The sequence below is a fragment of the Ischnura elegans genome, chromosome 6, assembly GCF_921293095.1.
Source record: "Ischnura elegans chromosome 6, ioIscEleg1.1, whole genome shotgun sequence".
Classification (NCBI taxonomy): domain Eukaryota; kingdom Metazoa; phylum Arthropoda; class Insecta; order Odonata; family Coenagrionidae; genus Ischnura; species Ischnura elegans.
This window is the reverse complement of record NC_060251.1, coordinates 47,466,645-47,482,978: the sequence shown is the minus strand read 5'-3', so window position 1 is coordinate 47,482,978 and position 16,334 is coordinate 47,466,645. Positions and strand designations below refer to the sequence as shown.

Below are 16,334 nucleotides of genomic sequence, written 5' to 3'. Positions count from 1 at the left end.
TTAGGTTATTTTAATGGGTGATTATTAAGAGATGTTTCCCTGAGCTCTGTGCCTCATGCATGCATTGATAATCTCAGACAATGTAAAACTGCTATCTACTCGTATAGAAAAAGTCCCTGTGACGTCACGTGGAGTAGAATCGCATGGGCGCCAATCTAGCCTTTTTCAAATAAGGATAAAATTTACCCTTGCCATTCGTCTAAACTGGGATTTCGAAAACCAAATAGTTTGTATATTATGAATACACTAATGGTGGGTAAGGAATTGCAATCGATGTATTTCGTTTTCTTTGGTGAAGAAAACTACCCTATTGTCCGTTTGCAGCTGAAACAAAAAAAAAACTGCTTCTAATGGGCATCCATTTCCTGTCACATTGCAAAATTTGATCGAGATCTGGCGGTGACACTTGAAGGACTTCCCTTCTAAGCGAGTCGCTCTGCAGTTATCCTCGAATATTATTCCTCAAATAGATCGAGCAACGTTTAGCACGCGACCAGCACTATACGGATTGAAAATGAATCGTATAAAAGGTTGGAATGTAAATAAAAGTAGGACTGAAATTTACCTTTAAGCTTATCTTAAACATGGATTGGCATATCTCAATGACGTTGATGCACGTATTATACATCAATCACTACTGAAATAATGTGTGTTAGATAAGTCGCACTACCATTGAATGCCTAAAATACGAACTATATGCTCCGGAATTCTCCGATTTCTGAAAAAAAATATGTCAGGACCTGTGTGATACTAATTTTAATCTATTGCCTTTCATCATGGCATTCAAACAGATATTTAAAAAAAACAATGATGTATTATCTTAAACGTATCAAAAACTTAGGTATTTGAAGGATTTACAAAAATTCAGTACCGAGATTTTTTGTTCGCCTTCTGTTCTTCCTTGAAACTTCGTGAGGATTTCTACCTGATGTCGTGCGTGTTGAAATAATAGTTCCCTTTCGGTACTAGGCCTACACGCTTAGGTAAATATTGCAGAATTATTATAAAAGTATTATGCCGGTCAAGGTAGATTTAAATTGATGTTAATGGAAATCACTCTGGCCTTTCCCCACTTCCGTCTTTGATTGACTTTATTTCACAAAAAAGCCCGCACTCTATGTTTCAATCTAAACACCGTATTCTATTCCTTACAATCCCACTTTTACCCAACATACGTCCCTCTGACTCCGTTTCAAACATCCCCTTCCTGCACAAAACAAGTGTCATCTTAATCTCTTCGTTTCCTCCAAAACTCATCTAAAATCTGCCTCTCCTCACCCATCATGTCGAGCACTTCGCCGTACCTCCTCATCTCCGTCGGTTTCACCTTCTCCATTCTTCTATTCTTCACCCACATCTCTTGCGCTTCCAGTCTTTTCTTATCCTCCTTCCTACGTGTCTATATTTCCGCACCTTTAACCGCAATTCTCCAGATAATTCTCTTCACTAACTTATTCTTTAAACTCTTACATAAGCTCCTTCCTAGTAATGAAGGACTCCTTTTCTAAAGAAATTTGGTTTATGAAGTCCTTCTGTAGCATATTTATAGATAAATAATGGGTCAGGACAGGAAAGGACAGGAAACCCCCAAATTCCCTTGGCGTAAAACGTAGCGAGGTGAAATAATAGTGACAGAAGTGCAAAAAATAAGGGGCTATAAAGAAATATAGCGATACTAGACGTGGGGAAGAAAAGGATTTGGGCCTTGCAAGAAAGGAGCGGGTTCGAAAATGAGCTGGCCTTATAGTTGTGTGCGGGTGAGAAAGAGTATAGGGGTCCAAACGGACGTCTAACTTTCCTAAGGAGCCATTCACCGACTTCACAGAAGATCTCCGGGGCCAGATTATTCTTTTCTTCCGCCGGAAAACGAGAGACAACCAACCTTTCACCTTCTCCTCCCATCAATACCATGGACTCTTCCTTCTCTCCCTTTTATCGCCGGGAGACTTGGCCAGAAAGTTTCTACCAAAAGGGAGAAGTTCTTTACGTCTTGTCCCCACCTGAGCAACACGTCCTTGGGGGGAAAAGGGTGGAGTTCCACTGTTCTTTCCTCTAGTGTTTGTTCCTTAATTTGGGGCTCGATTCTTGCCGGACATGGGATTTCCGAGACTTGGTCGACATCCCTCAGGAATTGTGGAAGGTTACACGGGATTTCCACCGGGTCAGGTTCTCCAACTCCATCTCGGCCTGAGCTCTACACTCTGAGCGCCTCATGGAAACCAGTGCTGAGGAGCATTCGTGAAGAACGAGGGAAAAGGCGGGAAGCTCTCGACCAATCACATAGCACCTGCCCCGGTTGATACCGCCGTCATCCATGTGTAAGGAGGACGATTTTCAAGACTCGACATGCCATGCATGACAATACTATACAAATCATTCATACAATCAACATTACTGTACGCAGCAGCGGCGTAGTGGGGTTTACTAACAAAAGAAAAAAATCGATCGAATGGAGAGACGACACCTCCACTCTATTTTTAAAATTAGGCAATGTTTGGGTAATGGAGCGGTGTACACGATTAGTCAAGTAACCGCAGCCAAAGAGGTGGTACGAATAATAGCTAAAAAGTATTTTGACGAACTGGAAGAAAAAGACAACGAAGCTATACAAGAAATTCTATCATATAGGGACACCTTACGGGATAAATATCGAAGACCTGAGCAGTTTTTAAACATATAAACAATAAATAAGAATAAATTACGAACGCAAGGGCGTTATACTAATACGTCAGGGATGAAAAGAAGTCAGAAGACTTCAGTATCCGTTGAAACGAAGACCACACGACTCGACATGCCCTGAAGACGTTGGACAAATTGCTCATCGAAACGTCAAAAAAGGCCGAGATGGAGTTGGAGAACCTGACCCGGTGGAAACCCCGTGTAACCTTCCACAATTCTATACGCCGGGAAAGCCTACGATCATTCATCCCTCAGTAATTTTTCTCCCAGATGATGTACCTTTAAGGCAGCGGTTCCCAACTGGTGGTACGCGTACCGGATGTAGCTTATTTTTTTATTTTGATCGGAATTTTGAATTATACCTCTTCAATTATGCTATGGGGTGCAGAATGGATATCCTAAATATTTCAGCCCGATCGTTCAATATTTAGAGGCCGCTCAAAGAGAAAAAATGTAATGAAATTCAATTTTTCTCATATTTTAGTAGATAACATCATTTTCAGGAGTAGCGTACACTTTACAGCCCTCTTGGACCAAAATTTGCTCCATTTTTACGCCCGTTCAACCGCTTTCCAGGAATGCAATACTTTTACGCGAGTTATAGCATAGCGTCACACCCCAAACGGCGAGCTGGTCGCTCGAAGGCCGCATTCACGGTCAACTGATAGGTCCTCCCCCCCTTATTTGCTTACACCCCACTCGCGCTACGCCGCCGTACCATTTTGGGGTACGCGACGCGAGGCAGTGGAGTAGGGTGTTGCTTATTTTTTATTTTTTCTCAGTTTTTTATTTCTACCTCTTAAAATATGCTAAGGGGTGCAAAATGGATATCAGGGGTGTGACGCGCTGTTGTAGCTCGCGGAAAAGTATTGTATTCCTGGAAAACGGTTAAGCGGACGTTAAAATGGAGCGAATTTTGGCCCGTAAGACCTGCAAAATCGTGGGTCACACCCCTGACGGCGAGCTGGTCGCTCGCAGGCCGCATTCACAGTCAGCGACCGTCATTGCCTTACGCCCCTCACGCCTTTACAAGCAAAAGTTGGCAAAAGGAGGAGTCGAATACTATGTTGGCATTTTTCATACCGAGTGTTTGCTTTAGTTTATCCTTTAAAATAACTATATCACTGTTCCTCGAACCCAAATAAGGATAAAAAAAAAGAACTTTTCATGTTAAGAATCCAAAAAAATATGATAGACTAAGAACCTAAGATATGAAAGTAGTTAGTTAACTATATTTACGCTTGTCGATTCAATTGAAAATGCTTTATTATTAATGCGGCCTGCGAGCGACCAGCTCGCCGTCAGGGGTGTGACGTGCTGTTGTAGCTCGCGGAAAAGTATTGTATTCCTGGAAAACTGTTAAGCGGACGTTAAAATGGAGCGAATTTTGGCCCGTAAGACCTGCAAAATCGTGGGTTACCACTGAAAATGATGTTACTTAAAAAAATCGGGAAAATTAAATGTCATTGCATTTATGCTCTTTGAGCGACCTCTAAATGTTAAACAATCAAGCTGAATTTTTTAGGATATCCATTCTGCACTCCTTAGCATATTTTAAGAGGCAGAAATAAAAAAAAACGAGAAAAAATAAAAAATAAGCAACACCCTATTGGGGAGGTTACACCGGAAATAATCGGAAATGGCGGATCCCAGGATCTACGTGTCTCTTAACCATATGAAATTCTTACATTTATGAGAGATCCCTGAAGAATTTCCACCAAGTCACGGAAATTTCATGTCCGGCGAGAATCGGGTCCCAAATTAAGAAAAAATCACAAATATGAATAAATATTATGTTATATTACAAGAAAACATGTTAACATATTATATGGGGTGCAGCTTGGCTTCCAGGTTTTCCTCCGCGTTTATTTATCTTCAGGCTTGAAGTGGCCTGAAATCTGACTTCGAGCCTGAAGACGCTGCCTACTGAACCATTCCGTAGAAGTTTCCATAAATATATTAACGGGGGTATTTAAAACAAAGTTTCCATTTATATAAGTATATATAACTTAAAATGCCAGCTACCTGTAGTAAAATTATGCAATAAAATGTGCATGTTGCATTTTTGGGGTGTAATATTAGTAATATGCATATAGAAGGGTATGGGAGGAAAAAAACGTTGAAAGTGGCTGCTCTAGTATTTTCCTTATTTTGGGGCTCGATCCTGGTAGGACTTGTGATTTCCGTGACTTGGTCGACATTCCTCAGGGATCTCTCTCCCGGATATGTCTCTTTAAGGTGCAGCGTCGACTGTAGCCGTGCGATCCAGGCCACTGGGCGGCGATCAGAGAGACTGCATGGAAGAGGCCAAGTTCCATTCCATGGAAGCTGATTTCTGTTGCCAATTCGGTCGTATTTTAATCGGTTTTCAAAAATTTTCACGGCGCTGTGATGAGTGCAATGCGATCCACTTTTTTCCAGTATTTATCATTGTTACAGTTGTAATTGCGAGGAATAGCATTGGAAATTTACGAATTTGATAGATACAATCATCATGTATATAAATTAACCTTTTCGCGCCGAGCTCTTTCGCGGGAAGTTGCTTTCGCCCTGTACGGAGTTTTTTTTTCGGCTTGGGACTGACCAGGTACCCTTTCCTCGGCAACTGGGCAAATATAATCCTCGACCCTTTTCCCCGAAGGCAGTTAATCCCGGCGTACTTTTGCGGTCAGTTTATTATTGCCAGTGCAATTTTAATTTTTTTAATTGTTACTGTTGCATTAAATGTCAGTTCATCAATGTATTCCTTTCATTTTGCAATGCCTGTAGAACTTTTAAACGAAGTTCTACGGTTATTTTTAGGGTTTTCAGCAAAACGGCACTATATCATTGCCAAATGAGCTTTTCCGAGAAGAGTGAGGTTATCATCTTCCACGTATATATTTCAGTAGGACAATACTTACACCAATGAGAGTACTTACAATATGAGAGTAATTACCTGGGTAGAGCAGTTCTTATTCCTGCAATGGTATGGAATGCTTCTCACAACATGTGTCTACGTATAACATTCCCTATTGGTACATTAAATTTACGAATTTTTAGGATATGCATTAATCAGTATTTATAGCAAAATTCGTTTATAATACCTTTGTATTTAAAGGTTGGTAAGAGGTTATTAAAAATAGCCGCTGTAATTTTGGCTCACGACAAAGAACTGAGAGAATCAAATTTTATTACATTACGAGGGCTTTTTTTCATAGAAGTTAAATAGGATATTCTGTCGAATTTCACCGCAAATGTACACTTAGAATGTAATTAAAGAGTAACGTATATTTTAAGATGTAAATCATTACAATATCGCTCCTATAAACTTGCTAGTAAGTTATAAAAATAACAATTAAACATCTAACCTTAGCGTCTCCAAAATTGTTCTAGGTGATGATCAACTCCGTTAATATGAACGCTATAATTCCGTTTAAAATTTGGAACCAATCAGCAGAACATACAGAATGTTATTCCTCGCATTGATTTTCAATAAATGCAACATGAACGTTTTTAGTTATTCCACCTTATAAACAAATAAGTGACCATGAGCACCTTCCTTGAGTGGGACACTGAGAGCCGAAATGGGCCGAGGTAATCCCCACACGGACAATAGGAGAGGGTCGGACCTCTCGCGCCGAGGGACCCTAATGACGGTCGGGACCCACTTGGCATTCTTGACCGCGAAACCGTGAAAACACGGCCTTTGGCCATTTGCTTCGAAAAATACAGGCCGTGAAATCACGCCCTGCGTAGGGAAGAGGTTAAAAAAAAACCCTATTTATACCTTCTTTACACATGAAACTCGGATCACTTTGTCTTTCAGCGACGCGAGTGGTGACTTTTCGAAACCCATTAAAATCAGCAGTGGGTGACACCAAATTTAGAGGCCGACTTGAGGATCCTCTTTTGTAATATTCGTGGCGCCGATATTCACATAATGTCCGCGAACTAGCCAATTATTACTCTTGCATCCGCAAGGGAACTTTGTCCAAGGTAGTATTGTGGTCAGCATCCCCGCCAGTCACGCGAGGGATCGGAGTTCGATTTTCCGCCAAGGAAATCTTTTGAAAAATCTCCACAGTCCCCGGTCGTTATTTTTGGTCTGAGTTTAACGTTTCCTGGTTAATCAGAAGTTAAATAACAAAACAAGCGATTTATGTACTTCTGTATGATGCACTTAGCATGCCATCTGTCAGGAAGCAGTTAGCATGACCCAATTAAAAAATTTCACTTAGCCAAACGGTATAAAAGTCAAACTTCAATGTATTTTATACAATACGCCAGGACTGAGGAGGGTATGTAAAGCGTTGCGAAGACTTTGTTTTAATAAAAAAAACAAGACAAATAGCAAATAATGTATTACTCTTTATAACATACTTTAAAAATAATTCGATGAGTACTTACAAAGGTGGTGAACATATAGTGGTATCTGTAATCATTCATCTGCAGCTGGAGTATCTGTAAGAAATAAGAAATTGCATCATCAGTTACATTGGTTTACATGATTTACGGAAACACTGATACATATATACGAGGAATTTCCATGCATTGAAATTCTGAGAGTAATGGCTGCACGCCACCTTAAGGCTTGGCATGAATTGTATCATAAAATAACATCCTTGTATATTGCCTTATAGATGGTAACAGAAATAGAATATAGATAGTATACACATATAGATAGTGACAGTGATAATTTTTATACGATTACAAGAAAAAGGCATTCATACGAGGGATGAGGCCATATATTTAAGCAATAACATCAATTAATTTACGAATAATTTACCAAATTCTTCAATCATGCTATTGATACAGTGTTCATGAAAATACATTCTCACAATCTCGCGGAACATATTTTACCACTATAAGTGACGTAAAGAAGTTAGATTATCGCACAAATAGTATTTCTACGTAATTGATTAAAAAAAAATTCAATATCGCTCAAGAAAGCATACCAGTCAAAGATTTTCAAAAAATTAGAAAAAAGAATTTCCAAGCCATTCTCTTAGAGGAAACCATTGTTTTTACTTTTAACAGTCATCCCAGGAACGGCCAATTGAAAAATGACTTACGGGAGTAATTATCCCCGGTATTTATCTCCAACGTTGATTTAATTCGACTTGTTTTTATAAAAGAGAGTCGTGAAGGTGAGGGTTGGTTTTTATCATAAATGTTGTGGTAATTGGGGACGAGCAGTCCTCCGCTCAAGCCACGCTTATCTTTACAGGACTCTCCACTCATTATTCTTTTAGGTAAAACTTCCTCTCCTGCTCTCTTTCTATCTTCCCATTTATTTCCCAACTTATTTTCCCGTTGTCTTCCTCTTTTATACTATCACCGCCATTTAACCTTGTCACATTCATTTATATTTTACGATCTGCCACTGTGATATCCATATCGTACACATTCATTACCTTATGAATAATTAACGCAATCTGATACTACCTACACAAAATAGAATTTTATTCTGGTATTAACCGTGCCAATTTAACGTAAAATATCACATTAAAATGCGAAATGAAATACAAAATTCACCTATCATGAGAATCATTTCATGAGAGTCGCATTTGAAATAATATTACATATAATAATGGCCTTCATCACAATATGAATATTTTTTTCAGGATGTATGCATGAAAGACGAAAAAAGTAATTTGAAATACCCAAGACATTCTTATAAACACAAAGGATATCTCATGAGCTTGGATTGACTTTAATGCCATACTCAGAAGTGATAAATGTAATGAAAGCTCTGAAACTTACTCTATTGAGGCTTCGGATCAAGTCGTATTAGATTTTTAAAGATTTCCGAAGAAGAAAAAACTCTAACTCCACCGTTGGCCGGAGGGGAATAATCGGTGAATTAAAATAATGGGCTTAAATCTAGAGATGAGGCGAGTCAAATTAAAAAAAAAGTGATTATATCATTTAGGATATACCTTAGAGGTCTCTCTTCTTGAATGGAAACGAATTTAAACTCAGTATGAAATAAACTGAAAATAACTTGAAAATAAGTTCCAAGACTTTCTTTTTCACAATAAATAGAGCTCTCCATAAATAGGTATTGACATTTTTTAACGATGCATGTGAGTATGCATCAGAGAGACACAACTCCTAGAAAGGTGTTGATTATAATTTCAAATAAATAAGATCAAATATCGTCAGCAAGTCTATTAGAAGAAAAGGCCTACACCATTCAAATAGGATTTCGATGAAAAACTGATGCAACTTCACATATATTCTCAAGGATCCATCAATGTTTAAGAAGAATTTTTTTTACATACACACTAAACCACTAGCTTAGTACTGATTACCTAATGAGTGAGATTACCTTTTTGTGATGAGTTTTGCAGTGTATAGCCTAAATATAAATCAATAGCTATGTTAATACCACGACTGTCATCAGATTAATACAGGTATGTGTGTGCAAATGATGGAAATAAGCATGGTTAGAATTATTAATCCGTTTTATTGTTTAATTAATTACATACACGTACAGCTAAAATATTTTACGAACACAATATTTTTTCCTTGACGCTAGCATGATTTCCATATAAATTATCGAAATTCAACATAACAGACCTCCAATCGTGTACCCCGCGATGAATTTATGACGGCAAAAACATTGTTTATGTGAATAAAAAATGACGAACATTGAAAAATATAAATTATTAGTGCACGGAGTATATCACAGGAGTTAATTAAAAACTTCTCATTAAAAAAAAAAATGGAAACTTCGGATATGTTACCACTGGAAAGGCATTTGTCTCTGACAAGCTTTTATTATTAAACTAATCGATCGCCCTTTTAAAGACCCTTATGATGTGGATCATGATGCTATGGCCCCATCACCAAGATATTTTCTTTTGTGTCAGATATTATCACATTCCAAATTTTGCCTCGTCTTCACATAAGCTTTATTATTTCATCTGGTCATCCAAAATGTCTCTCTCGACGTCCCATTGTCTGGCTTCCCCTTGACTGCGTGAAAGAGAATGCCAGGCTCACTTGATCGTTAATGCCCCTTCTTCTCAGACATCTGTTTCTTTCTATTTGTTCGCTTTTTTCCTCTCCGGCTGAAACGACGAGACGAGCCCAACAGCCCTTTTGTGCTGTTTTCGTTTCCGATTCATTGGCTTCATCAAATTCATCTAGGACTCAGGATACGATTGGGCGAAAAAAACGAATAAATGTGTCATCAGGAAAAATAGATTGCTTGAGAGGGATCCGAGTCTTTCATATTACCTTCAAGTGGATAATAATGCTTTACAAAGAGATTAAAACAATACAAGATCATTATCTCGTGTGACATTGTCCACTTTTTCCTCCAAAATGATAAAAATAGAGTAAATGTATGACCGAAATACCCACCAATATGCCCCACACTATCGTACGTCTTAGAATCGTTAATGATTAAGACGTAACTAAATTTCAAATACAAAGAAGAATATTCAAGCCAATTATAAACTTAGGATAAATAAAAATGGAGATTGAATGGGCATCTAAGCAAAAAAAATTTCGTGAGACAGCCACGAGATGAGATCAGAGGAACCTTTGTATTAAAAAGGCTCAGGGTTATTGCTGAGAAAAGAAAAAAAACACAAAAAAATAAACACTTATCGCTGAAACCTCATGCTAATATTTTTATAGTGACAAAGACATTTTCCTAATGAAAACCGAACACTGACGATGAATGTAGTTCAGAGTTGATCAGAGGACATTAATGATATGCCGAAGGGAACATAAACACTTAAAGAAAATCTAAATCCAAATCTCTTCATTCCTTAACAATAGAGACTAACAGGCAAGCTACAATAATAAAAAAATTCAACTACATCTGTCAGAATAGAAAAATTTCTCTATAATAAGTATGCAGTATGAACTATTTTGGTTTCCAGTTGCGTCGATGCCTACATTCATTTTGCACTACTTACTTCTTTAAATTATCGCGAAGATAATAATAACTAATGGCTGCATCAGCACATGTGCGTTAAGTCTGTCGCAATCAATTAAAAATAATGCCTAAATAATGGAAGAAAGATGAAGGTATGAAGAGAAGAATTATTGCTGATAGTAACCCAGAGCTTTAAGAGGTGGGTGAAAAACGACTGAAACACCTGATATAGTCTTCGTAATTATAACACCTGCGTTTGTAAAAGATAGCCGGAGCTGTAGCTTAACCGTGTTTTCTGGCGAAGGTGCTTGGAATCTTCTGCACAGATTGCAGTAGCATGGAAAACCCACCACAGCATTCCGGACAAGTAGGCAGTAAACATAGCTAAGAAATTGCACAATGACCAGGTTGAAAGTTGTGGAGCTGGAGTAGTAGTTGTGGAACTACACACTTTGTACGGGAAACAAATTTCCCTTATGAAACATCATTCGGAAGTGTGATATTACTTGAATCGCAGCATGTGATCCACATCACAGAGGAAAATTTCGTCTCTGCATACGCAACATCAATTCAATAAATTTGGTTACAATTTTACCATCACTACACAAGAAGAAGTATTCACTTCAATCTGATACCTATTCTGTAAGTGCCAATGTCTTATAACCTAGAATTAGTCACCTCGAGAGTCTTATTTTATTGCTTACAAGATCGCACTATCGTCTTAGTGACGACATCATTACAATTGTATTATCACCAAAGAATTCACTGATGATAATTATTTAATTCTGGTCTAAGAGCAAAAAATACTCAAAGGTTAATAAATACTGCTATCTATGTCTGATTCATATACGATCTTTTTCGCCCAATTCATCTCATTGCATTCATTACCTAATGAGTTCTCTCGAGAGACTTGACATTTCTTTCGGGACGGACTTTTGCTCGAGTCCCATTCGAGATATATGGAAAAGTAAGACTATTTACCCTCTTCATCCACCTCATACATTCCAAGAGACGCCCCAGGATGTCCTTGTCCCCTTTTTTTATCCGATGCTAACCCTGATGACAGGGCAGAGAGCTTTCCAGCCGTGGCAAGGTCGCTTAGGCGTATTGCGACGACAGAAACAAACGAGAAGCCTTAATTGGCATGATCCGCGAAAGGTCGAACCAATTACATTACAATGCCTCCTTGAGGGGTAGGAGATAGATTGGTTAGTCAGAGGGAAAATCAATGATTATTTTTTTTGGACGCTGCACCGCAGCTGGATTAGTATTCGAAAGTGTTCGAAGGCGAAGTTTATATGCCGAGAATCCTCACCCATTCCGGACAACTTTCTGGTTGAAGTACTAGGATAGTGACTATATATGTAGTGATGTATGTTAAAGTTCTCTTCGGGTAGAATTTTGATAAACGTAGATTTAATGAAGCTTTAGGGGGTTGATTCCGGATATTTTGTCGCTTAGGGTTCATATATATCTACATTCTACCCCACAATCTGCCTCAACATGCCTGTAGCTGGGGGTGATAGGACACTAGCCGTTTACAAATGAAAAGGAAACGATATAACAAAATTACGACTAAAATTCATTAAGTCCAATACTTTTCGGGGGGAAAAATTCCCATTCCTATACGTTTCGCAAAATATCACCCTTAATGTATCGTTTCTCTGGGGCCTGGAAATGCATTTGGGTTCCAATACAATGTTCTCCATGTCGCTCTAAAAGATATCTATTCACAATTTCTCAATCAATCTAACTGTAAGCTTAATGTGCAGCCCGCGAGCCTTTAGCGGTCCTCAGCCTAATTCGTTTAACATCTGCGTAACGCTTTCTGGGGGCCCACAGCAGTTTTTGACGAATCGCTCAGCTTTCCTTTCTATTTTATTATTTAAGGTTAAGGCTTAGCTACACTTATAATTTTCCAGTGATTACCTCAGGGTTAGCTCTATAATAACCAATCCAAGCCGATCTCGACGTTGAACGAGAGCAAATGAGAATTAGAGGGAGGAACGTAAATTCAAAAGGTAATGTGACATTGTCTTTGACACCATACGAAATTTGGATCAGGGTCTGCAATTGTTCGGAGGCATTGCATGTGGGAATAGGAACAAAAGATAAGTAATAGGAAAGTACGTAGTTTAGTGGATATTTGAGTGGATGAAATTAGTCATACTGAATGTAAGTGATAAAATATAGTCGCAATTCAAAATTTGGTGCTTTTTTCCGAATTGGCTACAGTCCCGCATTTTACGTCTCGGATAGACGTGCGTTAATTGCTGGTATGGGGTTCATCTTTCGGTAGTAGTTTCTTTGAAGACCATATTCCCGCGCGTTGCCATCCTTGCTGGATTACAGGGGCCTAGCTCCTAGCAATGCTAACCCTCCATTGCCATGGGAATTAAGGAACCTGGATTGTGAAGTGGTCTGCGCAGTGGCCTGGAAAGGAAAACATCCTTGGTTCGTTTCCTCGTCAAGTTAAATTTCTTTTCATGGCAATACAAGTGAATCTCGGGAATATCCTACCCGTGCTTCCTAGGAGGAAGTTCAAAGTGGTATAGCCGATAACGACTTGGAAATATCGTAGCAAGTAACTAATTAATGCGTTTGAAGTAAACCGTTCTGAATGAAAGTGATAAAATATAGTCACAATGCAAAACTTGGTACTATTTTTTGTCAAATTCTCTACAGCCCCGGGTTTTACATCAAGGTTAGAGCCTTTCCATGACCCCTCAAAGTTCGAGGTGACCAAGGGAATAGAATGACATCCTAACCCCCACTTGGAGAATTTCAACCGTCCGCAGTTTAGTCCACGGTGAGCTCTGTACTCACCTATCCAAACCAACCTTAGGGTTGAGCGAGATTAGTGGAGAATTAGAGACAGAGGGATTCGTAAATTGATGATTCGATTTCGTTGGCATGGTAATAGGACCCACGAAAGTTCGGTGGAAATGAGGGCTTAAGGACGGCTTTCAGAAAGAGCGCGGAGTGAGTGACTAAGTAGTACGGAGGACGCTGGTGATGCGGAATGAGAGAGAGAGAGAGATCAAAAAACGGTGCCAATGGCTTCGCTCGGGTCGAAATTCACGGACGTTTGTGTCAGAGGAATGAGAAAGCCCGCCATCCCTACATGTGGATGCACTTTTTCAAAGCGTCGATGCTCCGTCCGACAGTAGTGCCGTCATTGTGCGACGCGAAACCTAAAAAAGTTTCGTCATTAACCTAAATACTGCACCGAATACGACGACACAGCTGCATCGGGAATTTGTACAGGTCCACACGCTTCTTCTTTTTTTCCATCATCCACCCGTACCTACTAAATTTTACTTTACATTGTCCGTTTTTTATTTTTTATTTAAATACAGTCCAGTAAATTTCAGCGAATGATGTTTTTTTCGACGGTAGAAGAGAATCAGGTTATCACTCAAATCGTCGAGTTTCATTTTTTTGGGAAAAAATCAAATGTTTTTCGACTAAAATATGGAGATCAAATGTCCAGTGGAGATATTAATTGCGTTCACTCCGTGTCAACCCACTTCGGTGCCCCAATAAGAATATTTCAGGATTTTGGATGAAGCACACTACCAGTACGTACACGGGAGTCAAAATATTAATTTTAAGCGTGATTCCAGTAACATGGCTAAATATAAAATTACGCTGGAGGAATACACAATATCGTAGGTATTATATGTAACATCAATGATGATATTTTTCCATCCCATGCGCATCTTGTGCTTATGTTGATATCAATATGATATATTTATAGCAATTAAATTGCCCTCATGACTCAAAATTACATAAACAAAATTAATTACAATATAATTAAATCTGTGTAAAATCTTGAATTAAATCCTGTAAGCAATAATGGTTATATTATAAATCACACCAAGAGTTTTTCTTCAATTGCTTTCTTATTCACACCAGCAATTATTTCATTGAATTATGTTTATTCTGCATATATTGTTAAATTAGGACGTATATATTTTAAGGAATAATGTCATTGGAATAATATGGATTTTCTTGAAATTACATTTCTTTAAAATTTTCTTACAGATTTAAAGTTACTTATTTAGCTAGAAATTAGGAAGCCCTCCACGGCAGTTCCTAGCACTGACCAACTGATGATAGACAAAAAAATACCGAATTTCAGGTTTCCACGGTGTGAGGACACTTTGTCTAGAGAAGATAGACAACTCTGATTCGCCGAGTTCCGTACGTAGACAATATGCAGCCCATGGCACTGTGATTATTTTTCAAAATATTTTATTTCTAAGATCAGTTCATTCGAACCAACCGTCATCAACTCTCAGCAGCATCCTATTTTCTTGGTCATCCTCACGAATCTAGACACTCCCTCTCATCATCATTAGTCAACAATCCTAGGATTGGTTTGACGCAGCTCTCCATTTCTCTCTCCTATCCGCTAATCTCTTCATAGCTACATATTTATTCTCTTTTACATCCTTTATGACCTGTCCTATAGAACTCATTCGGGGCCGTCCCTTGCCCTTTTTCCCTTCCACTTGTCCTTCAACAATTGTCTTCATCAGACCATCGTGCCTCAAAATGTGGCTAACTAAGTTGTCCCTTCTTCTGCTTAATGTTTTTAGGAGGCTTCTCTTTTATCCCACTCTCCTTTGCACTTCCTGGTTACTCACACGGTCAATCCATTTTATCTTCATCATTCTTCACGCCCTCTAAATCCAGATACTTATAACCTGGATCCCTCACATTAAGACTTTAGGATTGGTAGATGTACGCGCAAAAAATAAATAAAAGGAGAACATACCCCAACGTACGTAAAAATACTTGATACCAAGAATTGGTCATAATCTTATCCTTATTATAGGGCCATTCTTCCGATCACTGTGTAACACAAACTACAGGCAGCGGCTTCCTTTAGAGAGCTAAAAACTATTCTATAAAATGCTAGTTGAGCACAAATAAAGAACGTCATTTGTGATCTCAGAATTACCGAGGTACCGCAGCTCCTTATGGATATCCTATTCGATGCAGATTTTTCACCATTAATCATATTCAAAATATTCATTTTTTTAAATCACCGTAATAACACTTCTTGGGGAAAATGTTGATTTTATCTTTCAGAAGAAAATTTAAAGCCTATAAGACTTAAAAGTAAGGAGGATAGGCTTTTGACACGATTCCGGTAAAAAACCTTTCATTTATCATGTGTAAGGCATGCTAATTATATGACAGTAATGTTTCCTGGTGGTGCATAAAATATTAATAACTTTATTATTTTATAAATGGCTAAGAGTCGGACAAGGATTTATTCCCTTGTTCACTAAAAGTAAACTTCAGAACACACTGGTTAAAACAACAAACTCCGGCTGGCTCAGTGCCCCAGATTGAGCAAAAATGATGGTCAGATCAAGGATAAAAGAAATGTAAACAAGCCATTGAACGTTTAGAATAAATAAAGAAAGCTAGTAAATGACTATAGATACTTGTTGATATTTCTCATGACAGCTAGCTTGTTCAACATGAGGTAACATCCAAAATATGTATACCATTAACAAATATATACATTTTGTACAACATTAATTGAATGATGACCACGATAGATACACTGGCTGTTAAAAAACAAGTTTCATATTTTTAAACGCTCCGAAGTAACACAGATATGATACAAGCTGTGATGTACGTGACAAGTGATATGAGATCTTAAATTCAGGTAAAGTATCATTTTAATTTTTTTTTAATTTACTTAATAATGCCGCAACACATACTTTATGAGCCCATATTTAAAATTCACTATCTATAC

At 38.3% G+C, this 16,334-nt stretch overlaps 1 protein-coding gene across 4 annotated transcripts in view; it reads right to left on the bottom strand.

The window, feature by feature from the left end:
• The window catches only part of LOC124160610 (glutamate receptor ionotropic, kainate 2), a 1,073,818-nt gene that overhangs the window by 169,022 nt on the left and 888,462 nt on the right, over nt 1-16,334 (bottom strand). For all 4 annotated transcript variants that reach the window (XM_046536503.1, XM_046536502.1, XM_046536505.1 and 1 more), the window contains exon 5: nt 7,069-7,122. In XM_046536503.1, coding sequence (XP_046392459.1) covers nt 7,069-7,122 — 54 coding nt within the window. The remainder of the gene's footprint in view (nt 1-7,068; nt 7,123-16,334) is intronic.